General features: G+C 40.7%; 1 protein-coding gene and 1 long non-coding RNA gene across 2 annotated transcripts; one reads left to right on the top strand and one right to left on the bottom strand.

The window, feature by feature from the left end:
- Positions 1-219: 219 nt before the first annotated feature.
- On the top strand, positions 220-27,866 carry aldh1l1 (aldehyde dehydrogenase 1 family, member L1). Its single transcript, XM_047024918.1, has 23 exons — positions 220-330; positions 1,080-1,225; positions 4,774-5,008; positions 5,094-5,259; positions 5,480-5,578; positions 5,666-5,755; positions 5,855-5,992; positions 14,313-14,438; positions 14,613-14,704; positions 15,173-15,320; positions 15,636-15,755; positions 15,856-15,983; positions 16,077-16,227; positions 16,418-16,488; positions 20,273-20,378; positions 20,626-20,713; positions 20,816-20,909; positions 21,153-21,252; positions 21,350-21,448; positions 24,335-24,500; positions 25,530-25,635; positions 25,730-25,929; positions 27,400-27,866. The coding sequence occupies exons 2-23, from the start codon at positions 1,090-1,092 to the stop codon at positions 27,453-27,455; spliced, it is 2,715 nt and encodes a 904-aa protein (XP_046880874.1). The 5' UTR covers positions 220-330; positions 1,080-1,089; the 3' UTR covers positions 27,456-27,866.
- On the bottom strand, positions 10,277-24,328 carry LOC124470805. The gene is made up of 2 exons (XR_006956458.1): positions 22,656-24,328; positions 10,277-13,188 (listed from the first exon to the last, which is right to left on the bottom strand). It is a non-coding gene; the product is annotated as an uncharacterized LOC124470805 (long non-coding RNA).

Raw genomic sequence — 27,866 nt, forward strand, 5'->3', positions numbered from 1 at the left:
AAGTTCAACTTAAAGGGTGTTTGCAATTCATACACACCTTTTACAGTAGAATAGTTTTGTCAAATAAACATTTTAATGTAAAGTTAATTTTTTCCTATTTTGTGTGGGTTTTCCTTTACACAAACACCATTTGCTCTCACAGGTTGGTAGTATATCTATGCCCTCCCCTTGCGTGCTTGAACCGTCCTATCATATTAACTTTCTGTACTGTTGCATAACAGTTGCTCTCGCGTGTAACAGCCCTTTCCGACAGTTCGGCGAAATAAAAAGCCACGATTTCCATTAATTTGCCCTCTTTGCGTCAGCAGGGGAATTTTATCAGCATAAGGGGTAACGTTAATTCTTATAAATCATCCGCGATATGTTTGTTTGTCTTATCGATAACTTGGTGCAGCAAGATCATTTGAACGTTATTGTCTGTACAAAGTAGGCTAACACAGAAGTTTATTAACAAAGTTCTGTGCGAATGGCCAACACGTATTTCATACTTGCATAATTTGGCTTGCCAGTTAACTATGTAGGCCTAACCTACGTGAACAGGGAACGGTATGACTGTCATAAAACGGTGTCTGCTGGTTTTAGTTTAAAAAGAATTATGTGCATCCTTGAAAAAGCTAAAGAAGTTCTTACATGCATTTAAACAAATCATTATTTAAAGTTTGCAACAGATTTGTGTGACAGAAAAACAAAATTATTGCACAGAGCAGGCTTTGAGTTTGACCATAGGGGCACAGAGCTGGTAAACTTCTCGGTAGATTAGCCACTACTGGTAAAGCTAGACTACAGAGAAATATACTTGCTTGAAAAATATCAGTGCAAAAAAAAAAGTGCTAAATGTTCCAATCAGTGTCTTTGTGAGCCAATACAGTTTCAGTTTAATTTAATTACAGTACTTGAAGTATTGGATATTAATTCCAAAATATTAAGGCCTAACTGATTTAAATTGATTTTACATTTGCCTCTGGTAAGCCCAGGTTCTAGATTTACCAGGGTATAGTTGGCAGTTATCTATTGTCATTTATTTTACAATACATATATATTACATATTTCTTTGTCCTGTGGTAATTTGTGTTTATCAGGACCTTGTGAATGTCCAAAATGAAGATAGCTGTGATTGGTCAGAGTCTTTTTGGACAAGAGGTGTACAAGGAGCTGAGGAAGGAGGGACACATCATTGTTGGAGTTTTCACTATACCTGACAAGGATGGCAAAGCTGACCCTCTAGGTGAGAATGTTAACTGCACTTAATTTAGGTTTGATAATGAGTTAATGAGTGAACTGTACACACAACTTGGAATTAAGCCCACTTAGAATACTACTATTGGAGTACAATAGGACACCCTCTCCTTTAAATGACATATTTGTTCTGTAGAACCTACCTAAAGCCAATTATGTGCATGGCTGTTTTGTTGTCAAAATGACCGACAGGGTAACAGATAATCTGGAGTGCCCTTTGGACTAATCTTTCCTTCTGTTATCAGTAGTAGAAACCCAGTCCCCCAAAGCATTAAACTACCTATGTGGATTATCTTTATAAATCTGCATGGATCTCGGATTGATTTATGTCAAGTGAGCTGCTCAATGCACTGATAAGATGCACTACTGCCATTTGTATTCCAAAGTAATCCTCTAAAACCCAGTCCCCCAAAGCATTAAACTACCTATCCTATGTGAATTACCTTTATAAATATGCATGGATCTCAGACTGATTTATGATTTACCGTATTTGTTCGATTAAATGCCACGTTTATTACACAATGTTCATTTTTGGCGGCGTTTATTCGAGGGCGGCATTTAATCAGTATGAGAGATTTAGTGAATTTTAGCTGCAGTGCGGTCATAGACAAACAAAGATAGACAGAGGTCAATCACAAAGCGTAGCGTAAAATTAAAGTTGCACGTTCCTGTGTTTTCTCTATGTTGATTTTGGCGTTGCGCCTCGCCACGGCAACATTTCTGCCGCCACGGTATCAGAAATAGGGCTGTACAAAAGGCCGTCTAGCAGTGATTGTTAGAATGCATGTCGGGGAATAGCACGGACACACCACGAGCAGGCCACTGTGCGTCCTTGAGAACTGTAAGTCGTATAACTTATGTTGTCAGTTCATTTAAGCCTGTTATTGTATTAATCTATAGTTCTTGCAAATTTAAATTAAGTTAACTGGTGATTTTCATTGTTTGTATTTTCCACCTGCTAGCTAAATTGCACGTGCCTGTTGATTCGATAGCGATTGCTGAACGCCCTTGCTCACGTTTGTATTTTAGGTGCATATTTATGCAGAAGTAGTTACACTGCATTAAGATAATGTAATTAATAGTGGGTTTATTGTTATTATTTGCTACAGAATGCTTAGCCCATATGTCAAGATCAAATTAAGCAGACAGTGTACACGTGCTTTAGAGTGGCCTACCTTAATCGAAAGGCTAGGCCATGGGCGTCGCCACAGTATAACATGGGGGGGTCATGTCCCCCTCACTTAAAAAAATTGAAAAGTTGTTTGGACCCCCCCACATTTGCAATCAAAATATTAGTGCATGACTGGTCTACCAGCGTTCTTTCCATTGTTTCACAATCAAATCCGTTCCATCCGATCCAATCCACTTTATTAGTAGGGGGAATATAGCATGGGGGGGCTCTGCCCTCCGTACTTCCGCTCAATTTAGATTTTGCTTCTATACTAGGTCTGGCCATTAGGTACGCAAGTCAGATTTTTCAGGGTGATTTTGAACTGGCCAATCAGCGAACAGAGGGAGTGGCTGAGAACGATGACGATGTCGTGCGCTAGTTTGTGTTGTAGTTCCGTAATGGTGGCGGAGACCACGGGGTTTGGGAACAGTTTGATTTTCCAGCTACAGCATCTAGCTCTGTTACAGGAGGGGTGAAGGAATTGGCTAAGGCGAACGCTAGCGATTGTTTATGGCAGATCAGAGTGGCTCTGGGCAGATCCAATAGTTTTAAACTTCAACAGAGTACCCACCTACAAGGAAGTCAACGCTTGTCAATGGAGCGAGGCCAGACTCTCTGTACAAATGAAATGTACGAGAGTCTGGTTAGGACAATGCTAGGGGGAATACCCATAGCAATAGAAATCCACTCCGCATTTTCCTGGTTTCTTACACAAACAGCCTCATCACGCATGCATATTCAACTCCCATACTCTTTGATCGAAGCGTCATGCTTGCAGCTAGCACTTCAGACATCTACTGTTCCACAGACGAGATAGACATAAGGAGGTTTTTTTCGAGGGAAGAGGAAAGTAAGTTAGAGTTGCCCAAGTTTTCCCTTCAGTGGCCAAAGCAGCCTTATGAGACATTCTCTGACTATAATAGCATTAAGTCACAAAGATCTTTCTGCAAATGATTACAGCTAGATAAGTAAGCTATTTACCTACAACTACCACTAGGCAATACCATACTTTATTTACCCATTACGTGGGTGGAACAGCATTTGTTGATTTCTTAATCTGGGTCTGAAATATGTTGTGCTTTTGGCTGTGTTCAGACCTAGGCGTCTGTTTCGGGCAGAAAGCGATGAAGGATGTTTTTTTCCAAGTAGCTAGAGCTAGCTACTGTTATGGAGTTATATTGCTATAACAACCGTGAGCTAATCTGGAGTTAACGTTACCTGACATGCTAGTTTTTCTAACGACTGAATTTCTTTTTTTAAACCCTTTATTTCAGAAATGTCTTCCAAATTAAACAAGGTTGCTCAATGTAGTAATGTTTGCAATTTACATAATTTCATTGCTACATGTTAGTCTGTAACATGAAGGCAAAACAGATTCAACCATTAAAACCACATATCATCTGAAAGTTTTTACTAGCAGAGCTACCCTCAGGATGTTATCTAATGAGACAAGAGACACATCCTTCTCTCCATATTAGTGTGCTGCCCATGCATAATAAATTGGGTATTAGTAAATAGAGTAATGGCAGATTTTTGGGGGGCTGTGCCATTTAGGGAAACTGATTCAACCACCATGTATTTTCTGAAAGCTTGCATCCTAAGGATGTGATCTGTGGAAAAGACTCCAGGTTTAAACGCACATTTGACAATTTCTGAACTGTCCAGTCTTGCTTTAGGCAGGTGCTCATTTATAATGTAGCCTACATAATTATAAGGGTATGAAAGCTATACCAATTGTGAATTCAGGCATGCAAACTCTTCACCTTTAGGTGAGACTCACCTTTTTGAAACCAAAATGGGTAACCTATGTGATTCGTGCTGGGGGTGATGTCTATTGGATGTGTGTTAGTTTTATAGTAAGTGATGCTTTTGACTTTTGCTTTTTAAAGTAGTTCAACACAGGTAATCCTGTTTGTTTAATCATTTTTTATGATGTATGCTATACAATTTTTTTTTTTAAATGGTTGACAATTTTTTTACAAAGGCACTTCTACATAGATCTAGCCTCTTTCTATAATCTTGCTCTCAAAGTGCACCAGATTCATGCATTTAACTCTAAAATGTTATACATTTTCTTCCGGGGGAGCATGCCACCGGACGCCCCTAGAGGGTCGGGGGTGTGTCATTAAGTAGCCTAACCTTATTGCTTTAGGGGAAATAGGATAATTTTGTTTGCAATTTTACATTAGCTATTAGACAGTAGACTATTACATTAACCTGCTCCGAAATATAGTGAACTTCTTTTCAGTTGGGTTGGGGGGGGGGGGGGGTTGTTGTTCGGACAGACCTGCCTGAAATGAATAAATGTAAATGTAATGTAAGCTTCTGCCTCGGATAGGCTTACTTATATTGCTATCACTGTGCAGCAACAGAGGCTAAGAAGGACAATGTGCCAGTCTTCAAGTTCTCCCGCTGGCGGCTGAAGGGTAAGGCCATCCCAGAGGTGGTGGACCAGTACAAGGCCACTGGCGCCGAGCTCAATGTCCTGCCCTTCTGCTCCCAGTTCATCCCCATGGAGGTGATCGACCACCCCCAACATGGCTCCATCATCTACCACCCCTCCCTGTTGCCCCGACACAGGGGGGCCTCTGCCATAAATTGGTGAGGTTCTACAAGGGGAGGAATGTGAGTTGGCATATGGTCATTTGCACTGATGTTCACTAATTTTGGGGGTGTGGCTACACAGGACCTTGATTCATGGCGACAAAAAAGGCGGTTTCACTCTGTTCTGGGCGGATGATGGACTTGACACCGGACCAATCCTTTTACAGAAGGAGTGTGATGTCGAGCCTGACGACACTGTAAACACCATCTACAAAAGATTCCTCTTCCCAGAGGGAGTTAAGGGCACAGTAAGTCTGTTATTGACACAAAAGTACTGTTACATCTTGTAGTGTTGAAAAACTAAATATGTGGCCTGGGTCAAAGCAGTGCAAATCAAACCAAAACCCAGTGCATGAAATGAAATCACAGTAAATGGACCATTCACCCTCACTGGTAAAGGATATTGATGTATAGTAATATGTAAAATCCCAATCACCTAATGGTAAGGTTTTGCTTGCTTGTTTCTAGGTAGAGGCTGTGAGGTTGATTGCAGATGGAAATGCCCCAAAGATTACTCAACCAGAAGGGGCTACATACGAGGGCATCCAAAAGAAAGATAACGCAAAGGTAGTGTTCAATCAGATTGACGCTTGGGTAGTAACAGCAGGTCTTCACTGCTGTTTCTGATTTGCCATGTCCATGTTATTCATGTAGATTGACTGGAATCAGCCAGCAGAGGCCATTCACAACTGGATCAGGGGAAATGACAAAGTCCCTGGAGCCTGGGCAGAAGTTGACGGACAGGTAATATACTGATAATCCCACACAGGCTGCCTTTACATAGTTTTCAAGTCTTAAGAAGATTTTACCCAATATTTGAGAAACTTTGTTTTTTCCCTGAAGAAAGTGACCTTCTATGGCTCAACCCTTGTTGACAATGACACAGGAGCTAATGGACAACCACTGGACATCCCCGGCGCTACCAAACCCGGGATGGTCACCAAGACAGGGTTGGTGCTGTTTGGAAACAATGGCAATGCGGTAAGCTGATGATCTCTGAGATTCTGTGTTGGAATACAAATTTGCAAAAAGGGTTATGAGACAATTGACAGAGGTTGAAAATGTACTCAGTATAGACTTGAGATGGGCATAGATTAATTGTTTTAATCTAGACTAATCTCACTGTAATTTTGGCATTAATCTATATTAAAATGGCTCATTTGAATTCCGGCGAAGGCATTCAGAATATGTGTGCTACCCAAATAATGACTAAAAGTACGTCTTTGAGAACGGGTTACATTTACATTTAGGCATTTAGCAGACGCTCTTATCCAGAGCGACTTACAGTAAGTACAGGGACATTCCCCCCGAGGCAAGTAGGGTGAAGTGCCTTGCCCAAGGACACAACGTCATTTGGCACAGCCGGGAATCAAACCAGCGACCTTCTGATTACTAGTCCGACTCCCTCACCGCTCAGACACCTGACTCCCGTAGTAGAAGTAGAAGTACTAAAAGTAGTACAAAAAGTAAAGCTGGCTGTATAAAATTTGGATGACCAGTGCTAAGGAAGAATTCGAGTGGCACTGTGTAGATCTGAATAGTCAAGGGATATGGTTTTAATACAATTTATTAGAGTATACAATTACATAAACAAAGCTTTGCTGATCAGTCTCAACGAAGGAGGTGCCTTCTACACAGGTCGTTCGCAGGATTGATGGCCAACCATCACACATGCACTGCCTTATATAAACTTAAGATCAAATGGCATTCTATAAGGTCAATCAATCAATGTAGCAAACTCTGTGATTGGCTAACTCAACTTAGTGACAGTTTGAAACAATACATCTCCGGTGTGTCCCAAAGTTCTTTGATGTCACAGCTCTCTCCAGAGCAGTAGATAATAAAGCCACAGGGGTTGACCAGTCAAATGGTCAACTGTCCTTTGTGTGACCATCTTCAAACAATACTTTTAATTAACACAAACAATGAAACAGGACACAGTCCTTCTAGCCAAAGTTCAGAGCAACTGTCTCATTGACCCCTTACAGTAACCAGAGGACAGAAGGCCATATAAAATGCTTCACCCATCCCCCAGGGCAAGCTGCCCACAGAGCTATCAGCACCTCACATTCCTTTGAACTCAACTTAATTATCTTCCCTTCCTGTCTCTTACCAATGAACATAGAAGATTATAGATTTCATACACATACATCTATGCATATGACCAACATTTCCACCACACCAGACGTCCCTTTTTTACCCTATTATTCAGTGTTACGAAGCAAGTTGCTGGTAAATTGATCAAATTACTGCATTACTTTAACTATACTTTTACTATAACTATTTTCAAAACAGCTAACTTGATTCGTAACACTGAACAAGAAAGGGGTTGAACGTTGCAAAATACAATGTTACAATGCAATGACACGCTTACTTCTGCCTTCTTCGATTACAATGGAAGTCTATGGAAGTGTCCCAACTCTTTATATGGCTCTGGGTCTACCTACCTTTGAGTACCAAGCCTTTTAATCCGTGGCGTGCCTACATAGTCTATAATGTCCCAGTATTTTAAGAAAATATGATATACATATATACAACTATATACATGTTTCTTAAACTATTTGTTCTAGTTCTATCAGAGTGAAAGTTGCTAGTTGTCTAGCATTAACTGTTAAGTCAGTGGCGTTGTTAGACATAAACCTGTACTGGGGCACAGGCCCCTATTCATATCCCTTCTTCCAATCGTGTTACGCATAATGCCCTATTAGGCTATAGCTATAGAAACTCCCCTTGCTTAACCCACTATATAACACTTCAGGGACGCAAGTTTGATATCAGCTTTGGCAGGGACATCTATAGTTAATGCAAGCTTTGTGTTTTCGGTTAAACTGCTTTGATTTGACAAGCGTTGATTGAGATCTTCCGTTTATTTTTTGGGGGATTATCCACCTTACTTCACATTTTACTGGGGCACAGCAGATTTATACTGGGCACGTGCCCTTGTAAAAAGCATCTAACGACGCCCCTGTGTAAAGTTATGTTTAATAAATGAATTTAAAAAAAACCCCACTGTGCTCCTAAATTTCTAAAAAAAAAACAGTCATTTAGGAGCACATGTACTCCTTGGTGTACATAGCATAGAGCCCTGCCACTTCATTGTCTTATGATGAACGCTGTAGTATCCTATCAATGCATCAGATAAATCCACTCCACCCATGTTCCGGTTGTAGTCTGCTACAGTATCTCGGATGGGCACAGTCTTAGACTGTCATACACCCTCCTCTTTGACCTTTCTATTGACAGTTTTTCCACTAAATGTTGCATGTACACTAGAGCACATGGTGACCTTGCGTGTGTCCATCCATTTTACAAACAGCAAGTTATCTTTGCGCATCCATCGCAAATCTCCCTTTTCTGCTTTTTTTGGCAAGTCGTTCCTTTTAGTGTGTGGGAAACCAATCCTGTTTGTTCTGATTGTTTCAGAACAAACAGTACTACACCGCTGTTTCAAAAATGGAAGGGCTGGAATAGAAATGATCCACAAACAGTGATAAGGAGGTTATTCTGAAAAAGGCAGGCCGGAAGGAGTCACGACAAAGGAAAGGAGTTTTACTTTGGTTTATTAGTCGAGCGCCCGGATCAATCAGTTCAAGACAAACTGATGGCATGAGTGAAAACTCTGTCTCTCAGCCATGCTTAAATACATGAGTTGGACAGTACAGATATAGAATGCACACAAGTACTTCCTTAACGGGTCTTCAGTGGTCAATGCACTGATACACTAGAGCATTCAGCAGCTGAGGTGGTCGTTAATTACATTCAAGTCCCAGTTTGTACATGATTTGCCTCACAGTGTCCTAACTGTCTGGGCTGTGTGCTATATTCTGCTCAGTGGGAGGCCTCGCTGCAGGACCTCTTGACCTTACAGATACTTAGGCTGTACATGTACACAGAAAATCTGCCTTACAAACAGTCTATAGCCCCTGCCATGTAGAGGGAAATCCATAACGGAGGTGTAGCTCAGTCCCTGGCCTGGGGCCCATTTTCCGTACGTCGCTAGTTACATCCGAGATCAAATGTCACATCCAAGATGACATCATCGTGCTAATCATGATCTGGCTAAGTCGGTTCTTCCAACACCATTTTTGTTTATGATTAGTATAGCTGGATTGAGTTATGCATTGGTCTAAAAGGGGGTATGTATTGATAGTAGAAACCTTGATGAGCAACGCTGCTATTGGCTGCTCACCTAAGTCCATGGCTGCTCACCATGGCCAAAAACAGCGCCCCGTGTTTTACGCAACAGAGCCAAACAGAGCAAGATCTTGCTCGAAGGTTAGGCTACTCCAAATTGGAAGATTTAATCAAAACGGCAGGGAATACCTCAAAGTCTGCAAAATCCAGGAGAGGGCTGGCATAAGCAGATAAATTAAATGTAGTGACCACGGTAGATGTTTTATCGCTTATTACAGTAGGCTAGACATATTTGTCTTTGTATTTTCTTATTTTCATAATTACTTTGTTTATCATCTAATGTCATATAATAATTGAATGTGGTTCCAACAAATTAATTATGTAAATGACACCCTCACGAGAAAACCGATATCTCTTAAAAAAAATGGTATTGCGCTGTGCTAAAGGATCTTGTCTGTCACGAAATACGCAATTAATTCGGGTTCATGTTAAATTATGCTAATTATCCTTGCACCTTCCGCGACAGGTTGTGTTGAACGATCGTGTGGGCCCACAACAAGTATGTATGCGCGCGCGGCGCTGACCGGCATTCGGATCAGCCTGCGTCTACTGTCTCATCTCCAACCCAAGTCGCGCTCTGGGTCTCACGGTTTCCATAGGTTATGTGTGCGGAGATCACACATTCGGCTTTGGGTTAGCTAGAGACTCCCCCGCCGGAATCCATCTTCACCCAACCAACCACTTAATATAACATCAAGGGGTCTTTTATAGCAGCATTAATGTTTTGGTCTTTTATGACAACATAATAATTTATCAATCCCTTATTCCTTTGTTTTCCCACTCGGACGAATATTAGAAGTTCCTTATAATAATCACGATCAAGAGCTTGCCTGCCCTTATTCCCCCTCCCCGTTATTTAGGACGCGACACCGCACTGATGAGAGAGAGTCAGCCTGAACAGTTGAATATTCAAAACCCTGTTTTGCGTAAACACCAGCTGGACAGATTATTTACTTCATGTCAAAGTGACTGGTCGCGATTCCCAGGGACTCACCTTGGTTATCGGCGTGGGGCGCTGTGTGCGTCTCTCAAGATCTGGAGGAGGGCCCACCAGTGAGTACAGACAACGACTGTCATTTCAAAAGTTTATTGTTAAATGTAAGAAAAAACAATACAAAAGATATAAACCCTATCCTCCTCTACTTGAAAAAATAATAAAACGGGAGCTTAGTGCTGCAATTCAACTGTGAAAGTATCAACTCAACAAGACAGACTGTAACAGGATTCTATAACATCAGAGACTCTACTAGACAGTGGCCGACTAAGACTGTGCAACATTCACGTACATATCATTTTTATATGCTTCAATACTGATGACACATTTCTTAATTTGGGTTTTGCCATTACGCACGTATCCAGCTATCGTGCATGTTTCCAACCAACCTGAAGTGTGGTTTCTCTATGCAAGCTATTCTTACCAGATCCTATGCAAACTGTCATACCTAAACATTCTGTTTCAAACTTTTTAGCAGTAAGCAGTTATAACACATCTATCTAAAATGCACATATACAAACATTTTTTTTTCAAAACGAAAAGGTAAAAAGGCTCTAAAAACATATGCAAGCCATTTCCTAAAAACTCAAATTTTGCCAATGCACATTTTATTTAGTTACTCAATATTAGTATGCAAGAAATTCTAAAACACATCTTAATGCAAAACTCGATGTATGTATGCTAGCAATTAATGCAAAACTTTGATATATGTATGCAAGGAATTTTAAAAACACTTCAATTTAAATGCACATTTCATCTAATAAGCATCAGTCTTTTTTTTGTTTATTCATCATTTCTTCAAAGTACATTAAAACAAAGGTTCCATTAGGGATCCTTTCGACAGTTGTTGGGAAAACGGGCAATACATGGCTGTGACAGACTTCATGTATCACCTCTGCTTATAAAGCCTCAATCGAATCTTGTTTAAATAAAATAAGCCTGCTCCCGAGCGGGTTTAAGTTTACGGACCTGTTGCTATGACAGCAAGTCCAGGATGAGTGTTGAAGAACCAAACAATCCAAGATAATGACAAATCAATAATCAAATCCAGCTAACTGAGTTAGCGACATACGAAGAATAGGCCCCTGGTGGCCAACTACAAGAAACGTCAGACCTCTGTGTATTAAGTCGTGTTTTGCAGAGGGGTCACTCATTAAAATGCAAATCAATTAATAATAATTTTGACATACGTTTTTCTGTTATTTTTTGTTGTTATTCTTACTCTCAATGTTCAAATAAACCTACCACTCAAACTGACTCATAATTGACTCAGTTGTCATAATTGACAACTGACTGATAATTTCTTTGTCAGTGGGCAAACGTACAAAATCAGCAGGGGATCCCCAAAAAAATTCCCTCACTGTAGATTTCTCAGATCCCAATTGAAAGTCATCTCTGAAGTAATTGTTCAATCGCATATATTCTTGTCACTTACGCACATCATAAATGCAATGTCTCATAATTTTAAACAAATTGCCAATGCTCAAGCACATTCATGCAAATGATAATGTTGCCTTTATTTGACTGCTGTATCCTATATTATCCATTGTATTATATTGGTTCAATGTAAAATTGTCTTACCACCATAAAAATATAAACATATAGTTATAACAGAAGTCATTACATACACAATGGTTTAGCCAGTTGTCATGTTTGTCAGTGTAATTCACCATACAGTGCTTGCATATACAGTTCTACCTGGGAGGTGTTTGCTATGTTTACATAAACATTTTTCCTTTGTGCTATGCAATGTTGTATAATAGTCTTGTATTTTCTGTATCACATTTACATAAATAAGACACGACAGCAACAACTAAAATTGTACGAACATTGTTCCTGTCGTATACCCATTTGTGGATTGCTAAATCCATTGCCTCCATAAGCTGCTGCACCACACCACTCCTCTTTCATGTAAAAAGCCCCCGTTCAAGTGTTGAGCATGAAATTAGCTGTACGGTCGATAGAGATCTTGAAACGGTGAAGAAGCCACTTTTTTGTTATAAAACCAGACTATGAGCCGCTTCAAAATATAAGTCGCACAAGCACAAGAAAACTGTAAAAAAGCCGCAGTACAAGCCGCAGCTTATTTTCCGTAAAATAAGGTAGTTGGTGTTGAAGTGGCTGTTTGTCTGCTGCTGCTAGCAATAGCTAAACTTGGCCCAGCACCACTTGAAATATTATCAGAAATGTCTTCATCTTCCACAGATACATTTTTTGATTGGGAAAACTACGTTATCTTAGGTAATTTCTCCCCTAACTTCTCCTCCCTTTTCTTATTTCTTTTTTCACTGCCACTTTAAAATAGTTTCCGTGATCATACACACTCCACTACACTCTCCTGACAGAAATGTCATGACCTGAATCATATGTTCCATGATGGATTTGAGATCAAATTTAGCTATAAAGAATATAATTAAAGAATTGTGTTTTCATGCTTAATTTGAATTGTCATTCGTTTGCAATGACAAGTGATTTGTTTTAATTATAAAAAAAATACATTGTAAATACGACGAGGCCCATTCAACACTGTATCGATGACGTCGTCCCCAAGAAGGCTGTCCGGTCTTTTCCCAATCAGTTTCCCTGGGTTGATGCCGCGGTCCGGGCCAATCTGAGAGCCCGGTCTGTCGCCTTTAACTCTGGGGACTCTGAACGGTACAAGAAGGACAGATACAACCTTCTTAAGGCCATCAAAGGAGCGAAATGGGCTTACAGGACCAAGGTGGAATCCAGCTACCATGGATCTGACCCAAGTCGTATGTGGAGCGGACTTAAAGCCATTACAGTGACATCTTCAACCTCTCCCTCAGCCTGTCTGTACTCCCCACCTGCTTCAAGAGGACCACCATTGTCCTTGTGCCCAAGAACACCAAGGTCATTCATCTGCTCCTCGTTGTCTCCCATCCTGGACCCTATGCAGTTTGCATACCGGTCCAACAGGTCTACAGACAATGCCATTGCCCTGACCGTGCACACCGCTCTCTAGCACCTGGACAAAGGGAAATACGTATGTGAGGATGCTGTTCATTGACTACAGTTCAGCATTCAACACCATCATCCCCTCCAGACTGGTCTCCAAGCTTGTGGACCTGGGACTAAGCACCTCCCTATGCAAGTGGATCTTCCACTTCCTGACGGGGAGGCCACAGGTCTCAAGCACCTCATCCACACTGATCAACAACACAGGCACCCCCCATGGCTGTGTGGTCAGCCGTCTCCTGTTCTCCTTGTTCACTCATGACTGTGCACACAGCTCCAACATCCTTGTTAAGTTTGTTGACGACACAACCATCGTGGGTCTCATTTCTGACAGTGACGAGTCAGCCTACAGAGAGGAGGATGATACCTTGACATCATGGTGTCAGGAAAATAACCTCTCTCAACGTCAGCAAGACTAAGGATATGATTGTGGACTATAGGAGGTGGCAGGAGGAGGAGCATGCACCCCTATACATCAATGGATCCAAAGTGAAGAAGGTCAGCTGCTTCAGATTCCTCGGGGTGAACATCAGCGATGATTTCACCTGGTCTGCTCACAAGTACAATGTGGTTGAGGCAGATCTTTCTTGAATGGATATTGCTTCCCACAAACTGCTTGATGCTGGCAAACTCTTTTCTTTCCCTACTGCTCAAGAAAGATCCGCTTAGGAGGCCCAGAGCAGGGGCATTATAATTTTTCTGAGCTGCTTTAGTGAATCCAGTTGGATGCACATCACCAAAAATGGTGCTGTGAATGCAAGGTTACTGTTAGGAAGGCTACTATTGCAGAATGTATAGTACATATACAATTTTAAGAACATCTCCAATTGATTTTTTTTGTTTTTAATCAAAGATTCAATAAAAAAAAGAGCAATGGCAGCAGTTTGGTTGTTTTCGCCTAGTAGGAAAATAGCATTGGTCCTTTGCAACATATGAAATGATGTTAGCAGTACATCCAATTTAGAGTACGAAAGCTTGGTTCAGCACCATCTACAGAGAGTTGCAATATTACAGTTTTGCTGCTAGTAGGGGATGAGGGACACCTCAATCTCCATACCTGTCACTAGTCATGGGTCAATAAACAGCAATATTTTATGTATTTTGTTTGTGTGTGTTTATCTTCCTTGTGTGTAGTTGCTGGTAAAAAATTTACAGTTTGAGGATGGGAAGATGATAGCGGCATCACAGTATTTCAAATCTGGAGACAGTGCTGCTGTGCAGCTCACTGAGGAGGAGAAGGCCTTCGCTGGTCAGATGAGGGTGAGCCTGCTAACTAACTCATCTCTTCTTTTCACCCTGGGGTAGATCAAAAAGATTAAATCATTGGTACCCCCCATATCATTGTCTTTGTGGTGGTTATGTCTAGCAAGTGGTTATGTGTGCTTTTGATAACTTATCGAGTTGATGGGATTAATGATTATTGTATTCCGAAAGGATGTGTGGAAGAGCATTCTAACTAACGTGGCCAAGATTGAAGATTCCACTGACTTCTTCAAGTCAGGTGCTGCCTCCATGGACGTGGTCAGGTACTGTAAACACTTTTCTACTGAACCTTCTACCTCAACTCATCTAGCTCCTTCTCTTTCAACTCTCCCAACCACTATCCAATCCTATCTGCTTTTCACTCCAACACTTCTATCTCTCCTCCAAGTGTCCTCCATAACCATGTGGTTATACATGTGAGGTACCCCAATATAAACCCCATTTAATTTGATTTAATTTCATGTATTTATGTCCCTAAAGGGCAGTTGATTCTGCAACAAGAAAGGATACAGACAAAACAATTAATGGATACATAATACCAAACAAAACAATACATTACACACAACAAAACAACCCGCAACAACAGCCCCAGGCAACACCCCCACATTAAATCTTAAGACTGGCATTAACTATTTTTAACAGAGCTGTTTATGCCTTCACACTAAGACTGCCATACCAGCATAACATTGAGAATATGCAACATTTGTCCTTCTCTGTCTCTCCATCTGCAGGCTGGTGGAGGAAGTGAAGCTGAGGGCCAGTAGCTGCCTGCTGCAGAATGAGGACGTTTACATGGCCACCACGTTCCAGGACTTTGTCCAGATGTGTGTGAGGAAGCTCAGAGGAGAGGATAGCGAGGAGGAGCTGGTTGTGGACTATGTGAGTGGTACTGAGCATTATCATGTCAGCATTATCACCAAGAACATGTCGGCATCATTCTGCTAGCATTATCACCAGCAATATTACAAGTTATCATGTCAGCATTATCACATACCGTCATGCGTTGCAGCATTTGGTTTGCAAAATTGTTTTTCCCATCATTATGAGAATGACATCAAACCACAGTAGGAACACATTGGTTAATACACAACATTTCAAACTTATAGTCCAAAAAGCTTAAAAAGACAATGAACTGAAAACTATTTGGGTTTACAATTGTTTAATATATGTGTGTGGGTCTCCACTGCACTCAAGGTGGAGAAGAACATCAACAATATGACCATTCAGATGCCTCATCAGCTCTTCATCAATGGACAGTTTGTGGATGCAGAGGGAGAGAAGACCTACGAGACTATCAATCCCACAGATGGAATGGTAGGGAAAGAGAGGGAGGAAACAAAAGGAAGAGAAAGAAGTAGTGTTTCCATAATTTACACCTATTCTCTGATATAATTTTGGTTTCTCTAACTTGTAGGCCATATGTGACGTATCTCTCGCTCAAGTCAGTGATGTGGACAAAGCTATAGCTGCGGCTAAGGAGGCCTTTGAGAAGGGCGAGTGGGGCAAGATGAACCCTAGAGACAGAGGCAGACTCATGTACAAGTGAGTTATTTTAGAGTTTTTTATTTACCCATTTAAGTGCATTCTATTTAGTTTGTACATGTTTTGAACCATTGAACCTACTGACCCCTCCAGGCTGGCTGACCTCATGGAGCAGCATCAGGAGGAGTTGGCAACCATTGAGTCCTTGGACTCCGGGGCCGTCTACACCCTGGCCGTCAAGACCCATGTGGGCATGTCCATACAGTCCTTTCGCTACTTTGCCGGCTGGTGTGACAAGATTCAGGTAAGACGGGAGAGGATGGTTACATCTTAATACATAGTAATAATTAATACACTCATAATCATGTGTTTAGATTCCCTCACAATCAGAGGATAATACTCAGCTCAGATTTGACTCGTGTTAAGTTGTCATTTGCTGAATGGGTAATGGAGGAGGTACCAGTAGTATTAATCACATTGTCTTCCTCTTACAGGGCTCCACCATCCCCATCAACCAGGCTCGGCCCAATCATAACCTCACCTTCACCAAGAAAGAACCAATAGGGTGAGAAACACAACAGACACACTTGAGCATCAGTCACTACGTTTACATGATGGTATCAATTCAAATATAGCTTTATTCAGATAATGCTATTTTTTGGGGCAACTGCTATTATCCAGTGTTGGGTGAGTTACTTCAAAAAAGTAATTAATTACTAATTACTTCATCAATATTGTATTTAAAATACTTTAGTAATTACTAAATTACTTAATTAATAAAATTAATTAAGTACTTAATTACTCAATAAGTAATGTAATGCATAACTTCTTACAATCCCTATAAACCTTGACTGGATAGACAACAGAAAGGAAAGTCTTTCAAGAATTAAATACAAGTCAAATCTAGAATAGTTTAGCCTTTTAGCTTTTTAAAACATAGCCTACTAATACTTAACATTTTAGTAACACATGTAACCTTCTTTCATCTTTAGTTACCAAACAATATGTGCATACACAAAAGCTTAACTTTAATTAAAACATGACATCACAGCAAGGCCGTAGCCATGGAGTCAACATTGGGGGGGGACAAATAATTTTTTTATGATCATTTCGGACAGCGTGCATGGTTGCCTGTCGTAGCATAGCACATTTATATGTTTATATCAATATATTGGGGGTGACATTTTGACCAGATTTGAATATTGGGAATATGTATTATGATTACTGCCTTGCATCACAGGATTCTACAGTACGCAGCGGTAGCATCTCTTCCTGCAATCTAGTTTGCAAAAAAAAATTAAGCTCACCTTCAGACACTTTGTGCACTGGCGATGTAAAATCAAGTTTTGCCTGCTTAAAAGGTGTTGCTGAGGTGTTATCTGTCGATGCCAAAGTAAATTCCTTGTCTGTGCAAACTTTCATGGCGATTAAAACCCTTTCTGTTTCTGATGAACATGGATCACTCAAAATGTTTGTGGATGCTGCCTTGTAAGGTGCTTCAGTAGGTTACTTGTGCTAGCCGCAGCCGCATATAGTTTTTTCTCCCCAGGACATAGCTTGCACTTTACATCAATGTTATTGTCAACCTGTGACAAAAAGGTAAAGTACTTGGAATATTTCCATTTGGTAAAACAGCTAGAGCTACTTGCTTCAGCCGAGTCCGAAATCTTCCACTTCAAACTGCTAGAGCTGCGCTTATGCAGCAAAAACTAACGCCTCCCGTGCAACTGCACTACAGCTAACGATTTTAAAGAGGCGGCGTTCACTTTTAACCTAAAATGATACATTTTTATTTTTATTCAATATTGATTTATACAGAACTGTTTGACTAATTTACAGTATGTAACGCAAGTACATTACAAGTAACTGTAATTAAATTACCTAAAAATGAACAGTAATCCCTTACTTTACTTTTTCAGTGGATAAGTAATTTAACACCCAACACTGCTATTATCCTAATATATATGGCAGTGTATAAACCGAATCTTTGGCCGAAAGCATGTCACATCCCAGTACGATACGTGGCGCTGTTTTCATTACAACTAGTGGTGATACAGCCCTCTCCCCTTGACCTCTTCACCACTACCAACAACATCAACATTTCGAGAAAGACGGAGAGCAAGGTGAAGCTACGTCCCTCCACATTTCGTGCATGATGACAATAGGAGTACTGCGAATGCAAATGGCGCTATTGGCTCGTGTTGTTTGTTTGTTTCTGCGGGGCCGGCTCCCAGCAGCGACAACTTATCGTCTTATTTTACTTCCAGGTCAAGACCTGGGAGGGAGGGCGGCGGGATCTCAAGCATGCGCAAAGACGCAGAGTCCAGTTCATAGTCCAATTCACCGTTTACAAGCATACGATGTCCGAATTATCAACCGACTCTGATCGAGTGATCTCGGGGTGTCGATCGGATCGTAGTCAGACCGCAATTATTCGAACAAAGGTTTTTACAGAAAGGGATAATTCTATTTCAGTCCAAATAAGCCAGTAATTCGAATCCATGTAACGACAATGAGTGTTACCAACAGAATTAGATTCTATTTGTGGTGGTAGGCAGGGGCGGAGCCAGACTTAGCCCAAACATAGGTCCTAATAGGGACTTCATCAAGTCATGCGAGCGCTCTAAGCATGCAGTGAAATTTTTTTGCATTCATTTTTCTTAATGTAATCTTAACATTACTCATTACATTAACTCAAATTGTTATATTTGCCAAATGTATTTAACTATGAATATTATTATATTTGACTTGAATGTATCATTTTTGGCCCAACATTTTGCAGAGAATTATGAAAATAAGGCCAAATCCCAATGTCCCCCCTAAACCCTAAGCCCTGAACCTTCACAGACTTAGGCCTACTTGACGTCACCTAGTAAGTGATTGCGTGCAAAAAGCTGCAAGGACTCAAAATGCTGTAAATTGGAATGGGACAGCACTTTGCTGCATTATTGGTAAAATAGTAATGTTGTTGGATCAAATCTTTTGGTCCTTCCATGCTTGTATGTTTACTCTTCTTCTTTCTTGTTTTATGAGGTGGGTTTGCCGGGACTTTTCTCTCGCTACCGGGCTTCCCCTGGTAACCCTCGTGTTTCACATCACAACACTGTGAATTGTGGGAAATTGCCTTAGCCATAGTCTGCAAAAATGCGGATTTATGAAAAGGGTGCCTAAAGGGCTCATAATCCCTGCAAAAGAGCCCTCGCGTACTTGGCAATTTGACAGTGGGACAGCCCTAAGCCCTTACAGACTTAGGGCCTCATTTATCAAGGCCTTTGTTTCCAGGCGTTAATTGTTCGCAAAGACTGACTTAACCGATGCGGGCTATTTACAAACAGGGCGCACTTGTGTAAAATTGCAGATTGCGTGCCACATGAGCGAGTTGCGCTTTCAATATGCGTTCGTGGAAGGGTCATTGGGAAAGTGGGAGTTCCACCCACAAAGATGTGAGGATACACGTAAAGTGCGCCTAATTATATATTCTGCGGTATTTACAAAGACTGCCAGTAAGAGTGCGCCTCGATCTGCGGTATTCAAGCAGGTGTAAACCAGGAGTGCGTTTTCCTGTGTGTAGAAATGTACCTTATTCAATGGCAGCAGTGATCCGAGTAAGGCAAAGACATGGGCCAATTTTTTTTCGGAGTGTGGATGTTCTTCGTGTTCTTATGCTTCATTGTGGTTACCCACAATGATTTTGGGGCTATCTCGTTGTTTATGATCATTGACCTATGCACTTTTGTAAAGCTCTCTCTTGGAATTTGCTTTGGATAAAAGCATCTGCTAAATGAATAAATGTACATGTAAATGTTCTGCACAGCAATATGTTCAGGTTTGCGGTTACTTCATGCACGTCACTAAATTTAAGCTTACGCTTTTCTTTTTCCCGTTGGAAGATCCATGATAGAAACATGCAGGCCCATTGTTCTTTTAGAGGTGCGATAATTGCGCTTGAAGGCGGAGTATGCGCTGATTGCCTGATGAGTGTCAGGTTTGAGAAATAGAAAAAAAACAGACGCAGCGTTAACTGCGCCATTGTTAGTAAATGAGGTCCTTAGTGAGAATGCGCCTCTGAATATGTGAATTGGCATTGGGATTGGGTCTAAACATTCCTTCTCAGTTGTCAATCACAGAAGTGGGCCACCACAAATAAATCAATGTATGGTAAACACTGTGCATTCACACAACCCAATAGCAATGTACAAATATAAGCTATTAACTTTCATGCATTAATTTCAGTATTCACTGCAAGTTTCAGAAACATGCATCCTAAACATATCCCTAAAGGGAACCTAAGTGGTTATATCTCTTTTTCACAGTTGTCCATATATATCTTCATAATATTTTTTTCTCAGAGTTTGTGGTATAGTGATCCCCTGGAACTACCCTCTGATGATGCTATCCTGGAAGACTGCTGCTTGTCTGGCAGCTGGGAACACTGTAGTCCTGAAACCAGCTCAGGTTACTGCATCTATAAACCATTACAGTATGTGTGGAAAGATTCTGAAAGCATACATTGTGGAGGTTAAAGGGTAGTGGTGCATTCTAGACTACAACAATGGGGAAACCAGTGAAGTCATGTAGCAACGACTGCTTTACATTACATTTGTTAGCTTGACACCAGTGCCGACAGCTTGTCCTTTAATTGAGTTTCTGTCTTTTATAATGAAGATCCTGTGTATGAATGTATTTTAATATCTGCCACTAGGTGACACCTTTGACAGCTGTGAAGTTTGCAGAGTTGGCATCCAGAGTGGGATTCCCAAAGGGGGTTATCAACATACTTCCTGGATCCGGTATAGACACTCACACTATTTAACTACAAACCTCTTATATCTATGATGCTACATTTATCCAAGTAAATTAGAAAATATAGTTATGGTCCACGTGTACATCAGGTGCTCTGGTTGGCCAGCGTCTGTCGGACCACCCTGATGTCCGCAAGCTGGCCTTCACTGGCTCTACGGAAATCGGCAAACATATCATGAAGAGGTAAACAGTCTCTCAGCTTGGTGATTGGTGTAGATTTACCTGGACCCCAATAAGTGAATGTGCATCTCATTGTGTCTTTGTGTATATATATTTTTATCAGAGGTGTGAAAGTTCAGGTTAAGAAAGCAGAAGTACCACCGCTGAGCCAATTTGCACAGTTTTAGCAGAAAAACCAACTGGAACAGTTATGGTAGTAATTCTATTCACTTAAGCTAAACTTTAATACCTCTCTCCATCCCACAGCTGTGCAGTTAGCAATGTGAAAAAAGTATCGTTGGAGCTGGGGGGTAAATCGCCTCTTATCATCTTTAGTGACTGTGATATGGACAAAGCAGTACGCATGGTCAGTGCAAATCCAGAATAATATTAACAGCAAACCCTACATTTCATTGCATCAACCAGTGCTGGACTGTACATTGACCAGTGTGTATGTGCTTCAGGGCATGAGCTCTGTGTTCTTTAACAAGGGTGAAAACTGCATTGCGGCCGGTAGGCTGTTTGTGGAAGATACCATCCACGACCACTATTTGAAAAGAGTGGCAAGTACCTGATTTGCTATTGGTGAAACACTGATTTCGAAAACAACAGTCGTCAGTCTCTACTAGCCTACATTTGTAAATATACTGTGAGGGATTTTTTTTATCACCCTGATGATTTTGTACATTTGCCCACTGACAAATAAATTATCTGTCTATGATTCTAATGGTAGGTTTATTTGAACTGTGAGACAGAATAACAAAAACTAAATCTAGAAAAACACGTCAAAATTGAAATTGATTTGCATTTTAATGAGTGAAATAAGTATTTGACCCCTCTGCAAAACATGACTTACTACTTGGTGGTAAACACCTTGTTGGCAATCACAGAGGTCAGATGTTTCTTGTAGTTGCCCCCCAGGTTTGCACACATTTGAGGAGGGATTTTGTCCCACTCCTCTTTGCAGATATTCTCCAAGTTATTAAGGTTTTGAGGCTGACATTTGGCAACTCAAACCTTCAGCTCCCTCCACAGATTTTCTATGGGATTATGGTCTGGAGACTGGATAGGCTACTCCATGACCTTAACGTGCTTCTTCTTGAGCCACTCCTTTCTTGCCTTGGCCGTGTGTTTTGGGTCATTGTCATCCACGACCCATTTTCAATGCCCTGGCTGAGGGAAGGAGCTTCTCACCCAAGATTTGACGGTACATGGCCCCATCCATCGTCCCTTTAATACGAGGAAGTTGTCCTGTCCCCTTTACAGAAAACACCCTCAAAGCATAATGTTTACACCTTTATGTTTGACGGTGGGGATGGTGTGCTTGGGGTCATAGGCAGCATTCTTCCTCCTCCAAACACAGCGAGTTGAGTTGATGCCAAAGAGCTCGATTTTGGTCTCATCTGACCACAACACTTTCACCCAATTCCCCTCTGAATCATTCAGATGTTCATTGGTGTTGAACAAACAAGGCGCGGGCTCACTGCGAGCATGCATGCACGGCACTCTTCCGACGCACTCACCTATCTCGCGCGTGACCCACGCACTCTGCGCTCGTGGTCTCTCGAATTTGCATAGTTATCCCTGCACCCAACCCAACCATGGTGTTGCACTGGGCTTTTAATACAATATTAAGAGATCTTTATTACAGCAAACGTAAGAGCTCTCTCTCGCTCTTATTCCACTCGTTATCTCTAGGACACAACACCGCACCTATTTGTATTTGAGAGAGAGTGAGCCTGAACAGCTGAACACTTCCCGGGGACTTACCTAGCTCCAGGCGTGTGGCGCTTGCAAATCTCCCGGGTCCAGTGAGGGGCGCACAAGGGAGGACGGACAACGACTGTCTTTTCACATTTTTATTGTCAGGATATATGAAAATAATATAAAAGGAAAAATAAAAGAGCTAACCTTCTTGATAGAGGGTGATGGAGAAAACTAAAAAACGGGGACCCTGGGCCATTTGAAAAAAATGGTCAGAACGATTCACAAAACTATAACAGAGTAAGACTTCGAGAGCTATATCCTGTCTATCGGACTAACTTCTTCTGTGAGCCCGCTGCCCCATATGGGGCAGCACTCGAAGTGCTCTCTTCTCTTGTGCTCTCGTCTCTGAACTCTCGTGTTCTGCTTTCACATAGACATACAAGTCATTTTATAAGCTTCAATACTGATGACCCATTTAGATTTTTTACTGTGCCATGACGTATCCATACATCATACATGTTTTCTTCATTATAAAAAAGGTTAAGTGTGGTTCTTATCTATGCAAGCAGTTCAAAACCACATCCTCTGCAGGCAGTTTCTAAGAAGTCCTACGCAAACAGTTTCTAGCTGTCATACAGAGGCTTCCTGTCTGAAACTTTCCCCAAAATGTTTTAACACATCTTATCTAAGATGCACATCAGCAAGCAGTTGCTAATTCATAACAGAATGGAAAAGAGTTCTAAAACATATTGCAAGCTTTTGCAAATCCATCCTGTCTAAATACACATATGGAAGCAAGTTCTAACACATCCTATGCAAATACACATTTGATCTAGTAAGCATTTCTATTCATTTTTTCTCCAAGGTGCATCCAAACGAAGGAGCCTTAAGGATGCTTTGACATTGGCAAACTTCAGACGGGCCTGTACATGTGCTTTCTTGAGCAGGGGGCCCTTGCGGGCGCTGCAGGATTTCAGTCCTTCACGGCGTTGTGTGTTATCAGTTGTTTTCTTGGGACCATGGTCCCAGCTGCCTTGAGATCATTGACAAGATCCTCCTGTGTAGTTATGGGCTGATTCCTCACCGTTTTCATAATCATTGCAACTCCACGAGGTGAGATCTAGCATGGAGCCCCAGACTGAGGGAGATTGACAGTTCTTTTGTGTTTCTTCCATTTGTGAATAATTGCACCAACTGTCATCGCATCACCTTCTCACCAAGCTGCTTGGCGACGGTCTTGTAGCCCTTTCCAGCCTTGTGTAGGTCTACAATCTTGTCCCTGACATCCTTGGACAGCTCTTTGATCTTGGCCATGGTGGAGAGTTTGGAATCTGATTGATTGATTGCTTCTGTGGACAGGTGTCTTTTATACAGGTAACAAAATTAGATTAGGAAAACTCCCTTTAAGAGTGTACTCCTAATCTCAGCTCAGTACCTGTATAAAAGAGACCTGGGAGCCAGAAATCTTTCTGATTGAGAGGGGGTCAAATACTTATTTCACTCATTAAAATGCAAATCAATTTTTAAACATTCTGACATGCGTTTTTCTGGATTTTTTTGCTGTTGTTCTGTCTCTCAGTGTTCAAATAAACCTACCATTAAAATTGATAATTTCTTTGTCAGTGGGCAAACATACAAAAGCAGCAGGGTTTCAAAACTTTTTTTTTCCCTCACTGTACAGTTATGTCATGCTTCAGCTTGTATTTAAATGTTTTTTCCCTGTGGAATATCGGTTTGGCCAGGTTGAGGAGGTTGAGAAGATGAAGATTGGTGATCCTTTGGAATGTTCCACAGACCATGGACCCCAAAACCATAAAGCCCACATGGATAAACTGGTAGAATACTGCCGTGCAGGCGTAAAGGAGGGGGCCACCCTAGTATGTGGGGGGAAACAGGTCAGACGCCCAGGTAACTTCAGATTTTTTTCTGTCAATAACATTTTGTATCAATTTCAAAAACAGACTTCTGTCTTTGTCTTTCTATCTCTGTTCATCTCTGACAGAGAAGAAATGTCTTCCTGTTTAGGAAAAATATGTAAATAATTGGGTTTCTTGATCAGTATCCAGTTTTGGGTCCAAAATTAGTATGTATGATAAAGGTTGGTTTAATTCTCCCCTACAGGTAATTCATTGTGTTTTCCTTGCAAATTTGTAAATGAGTCTGCATTTACAGGAGGGTTTTAATGTCTATGGGCCAAGGCTTTGAAACGGTTCAACGAACAAAAATGAAAACCAGAAACAATCTTATATTACGCAAAAAAAAAAAACGTAATATTTGTCATAAATTCTCGCACAGAAACCTTTATTTAAAATAATTGCCATAAGTTTGTTTCGGTCTTCCTCTGAATGCAAATCCCATATTTGGACTTAAACTTAACGGTGCCAGGGCTATTACATGATTCAAGTGAAATGTGGTGTGGTCTTTTTAGTCTTCTGCAAAAGGTAAATATTATTACTATGTACTAGGTAACAGAACATTTTGGATGCACTTGGCCAAAAACTGAAACCGAAAATTACTTCTTATTTTTTCCAAACTTCAAACTCCAAAAAGTTGTTCTTCTTTCTGAGGTTTTCAGGGTCACACACAGCAGAGGATCTTGCCTCTTCATCTTTATGAATGGTTTAGGGGACAGCTTTTAGAAATGTCATATGACATTGTGTTCATGGCAAAAGGTGACGTACAAAGTAATATTTGTGACAATGTCTCACTTTACCAATATTCACCCTACTGTCATATCAACATGGACCATTATTAACCGGTATTTCATTAAGTTCCAACCGGGTCAGGAATGATCATTTTAAGCTGGAACATAAACTGGAAACATTTAAATACCGATTCTGCTCTGAATGAACCGATTGAAAGAAAATTCAGGTATCAAACCCTGTTCTGGGCAATATTTTCTTCAGCTTTCTTTACTCACCTTTATCTCTTTATTAGGTTTCTTCTTTGAGCCCACGATATTTACAGATGTACAAGACTACATGTTTATTGCAAAAGAGGAATCATTTGGCCCAATCATGATCCTCTCCAAGTTCAAGAGTGGGTCAGTATGACACATTATTAGCAGTCCCCAACAAATCTCTAATCCTTCCTTCTGGTTAATTTGACTTCATTCTTTTTCCATCCCTCCCTTCCAGCGACCTGGACGATGTCTTGAGGAGGGCAAATGCCACAGAGTATGGTCTGGCATCAGGCGTGTTCACACGTGACATCAGCAAAGCCCTCTACGTAAGCGAGAGGCTGAACGCCGGTACAGTCTTTGTCAACACGTACAACAAGACGGATGTGGCCGCGCCGTTTGGAGGCTTCAAGCAGTCTGGTTTTGGCAAAGATCTTGGTAAGATAAGGGATAGGTTTTAGTGTGTTTACACAGATACACATACGCACTCAAGTTTTATCAAAAGTTTGGAGTGAGATTACCATACCTGTCAACATTTGGTTACAAAAATTGCGGGGGGGCTGGTAATGTTTTTGATTGGCTGGTAGGGGGCATTTAACTCTGTATAACTTGAGACAACTATCAACTCGGCAGAAATCTTCCCTCAGTATGCCTGCGCCATTAATTGTATATAGCAGGACAAGTTATCCCTTACTTCTCAGAGTGAGAAATGGTTGAAATGCGTGAGAAATACAAGGTGTTGTGTGAGAGCTTGAGAAATAGTTGAAATGCATGAGTCTCATAGCGAATGTGTGAGACTTGAGAGCCCTGTATACGGCAAACAGCTAATGTATGACTCTTAACACTTGAAGCTTGGAGCGCTAGTCATTTGAGAACACTGAAGAGAAAGAAATATACGCTCTCTATCGAATTCCAGGATCTTGCTTTATTTTCCTAGATGCGTCAGCCAAACACGCTCAAGATGTGCTTTGAATGTTGACAAAGCTACTTGTCAAACATTTTGTTTGAGGATACTTGACTCAAGACTAAATCTCCTGATTCACTACTTGGTGATTAGGAAGGGGGATGGGATATTGCAAAAACATTACAGCTATTATAGGCTAATAGACTTGTCTTTGGGAACTGTGCTAGAACGGTAGCCTACTGAATGGAGTTGGGAAATGGGGTTAGTGGGTGCTTCTGTTCTTACAATGTTCACTGTCTATTATCTGTCAGAATAGTTGTAGTAGATAGGCCATCTACTAGATTTATCAAATGCAAATTTCATTTTACACACATGCGCTCATGCCAAGCCAGCAATCCACAATATATCAATATGACATTATTTACTGCCTGTCTTATAATACTGATTCTTATATTGACTAATTACAAATAAATGAAGAACAATAGAGGTTTCGTCAGGATAACTGGATCTATCAGACTATTGAATGTTTATGATGTCCCTGTGTGTTTACTTTTGAATGGGGACAAAAATGTGATTATTGTCAGCCAAAAATAAATGTTGATAATGTCAGGCTACGCATTTATAGATCAACTGCAGTCTAACCTGCAACGTGTGTGACATCCTTTATAATAATTACATTTTGCTGAATAATTGATGGGCTACAAATAAACTTTCTAATGACATACCATCAACACAGACATGAATAACAGATGGACGACGGCAAGTTAATTTTCAGACCTTGCCTTGGCCAAGAAGTGCCATAGCTATCATTACTTGTCAGTAAAAGCGTCTCTGTTTGAAGACTGGATGGTGATTTGACCACCTATCCAGACTATAAGTTGGGAAAACTGGCTTGGCACTTCTAGTGTTAATGTTACTATATTCATATGCTACTAAACAGCCATTACCTTTGTTAGCCTAAACTGTGTGTGATGAATGCCCTTATTCTGCATGTGTTTTAACAGGAGAGGAGGCTCTGAACGAATACCTGAAAACCAAGGTTGTGACCATTGAATATTAAGTTTGGAATGAGAGATATTGATATCATGTTGTTATAAATTGGCAGGCAAAAAACCTAATGGAATCAGTATTACTGGCAATGGAAATATAACCCTGACAAGCACCTGGTGACTGCTTTTCTATCTTTAGCTTATTTTTTCTGTATAAAAACGTTAAAAAAAACGTATGCTTTCCTCAGTTAAATATATAATATGCACATTTGTGAACTGCCAGTAGTCTCAATGTTATCTTTAATAAACCACTTTTTAACTACCAACTGTAGATCTACATATGCTGAACCTGAATGTTTTGTCCCTGGTCTCTAAAAATGAATAAACAACACTATCTGAATTCCTCTAGAGATGTATTAAATGGATTGAATTATATACAATGGATTCATGCCCTTTGTTTCAATAAATTAATTGTATTTGTG

Source organism: Hypomesus transpacificus, chromosome 9 (genome assembly GCF_021917145.1).
Source record: "Hypomesus transpacificus isolate Combined female chromosome 9, fHypTra1, whole genome shotgun sequence".
Taxonomy (NCBI): Eukaryota; Metazoa; Chordata; class Actinopteri; order Osmeriformes; family Osmeridae; genus Hypomesus; species Hypomesus transpacificus.

What these genes read in the sequence shown, in the direction of transcription:
- aldh1l1 (XM_047024918.1), top strand. Translation starts at nt 1,090, where the DNA reads ATGTCCAAAATGAAGATAGCTGTGATTGGTCAGAGTCTTTTTGGACAA. An exon ending in AGGAGCTGGTTGTGGACTAT is followed by an intron (nt 15,321 to 15,635) that starts GTGAGTGGTACT and finishes ACTGCACTCAAG; the next exon opens with GTGGAGAAGAACATCAACAA. An exon ending in CAACATACTTCCTGGATCCG is followed by an intron (nt 20,714 to 20,815) that starts GTATAGACACTC and finishes CGTGTACATCAG; the next exon opens with GTGCTCTGGTTGGCCAGCGT.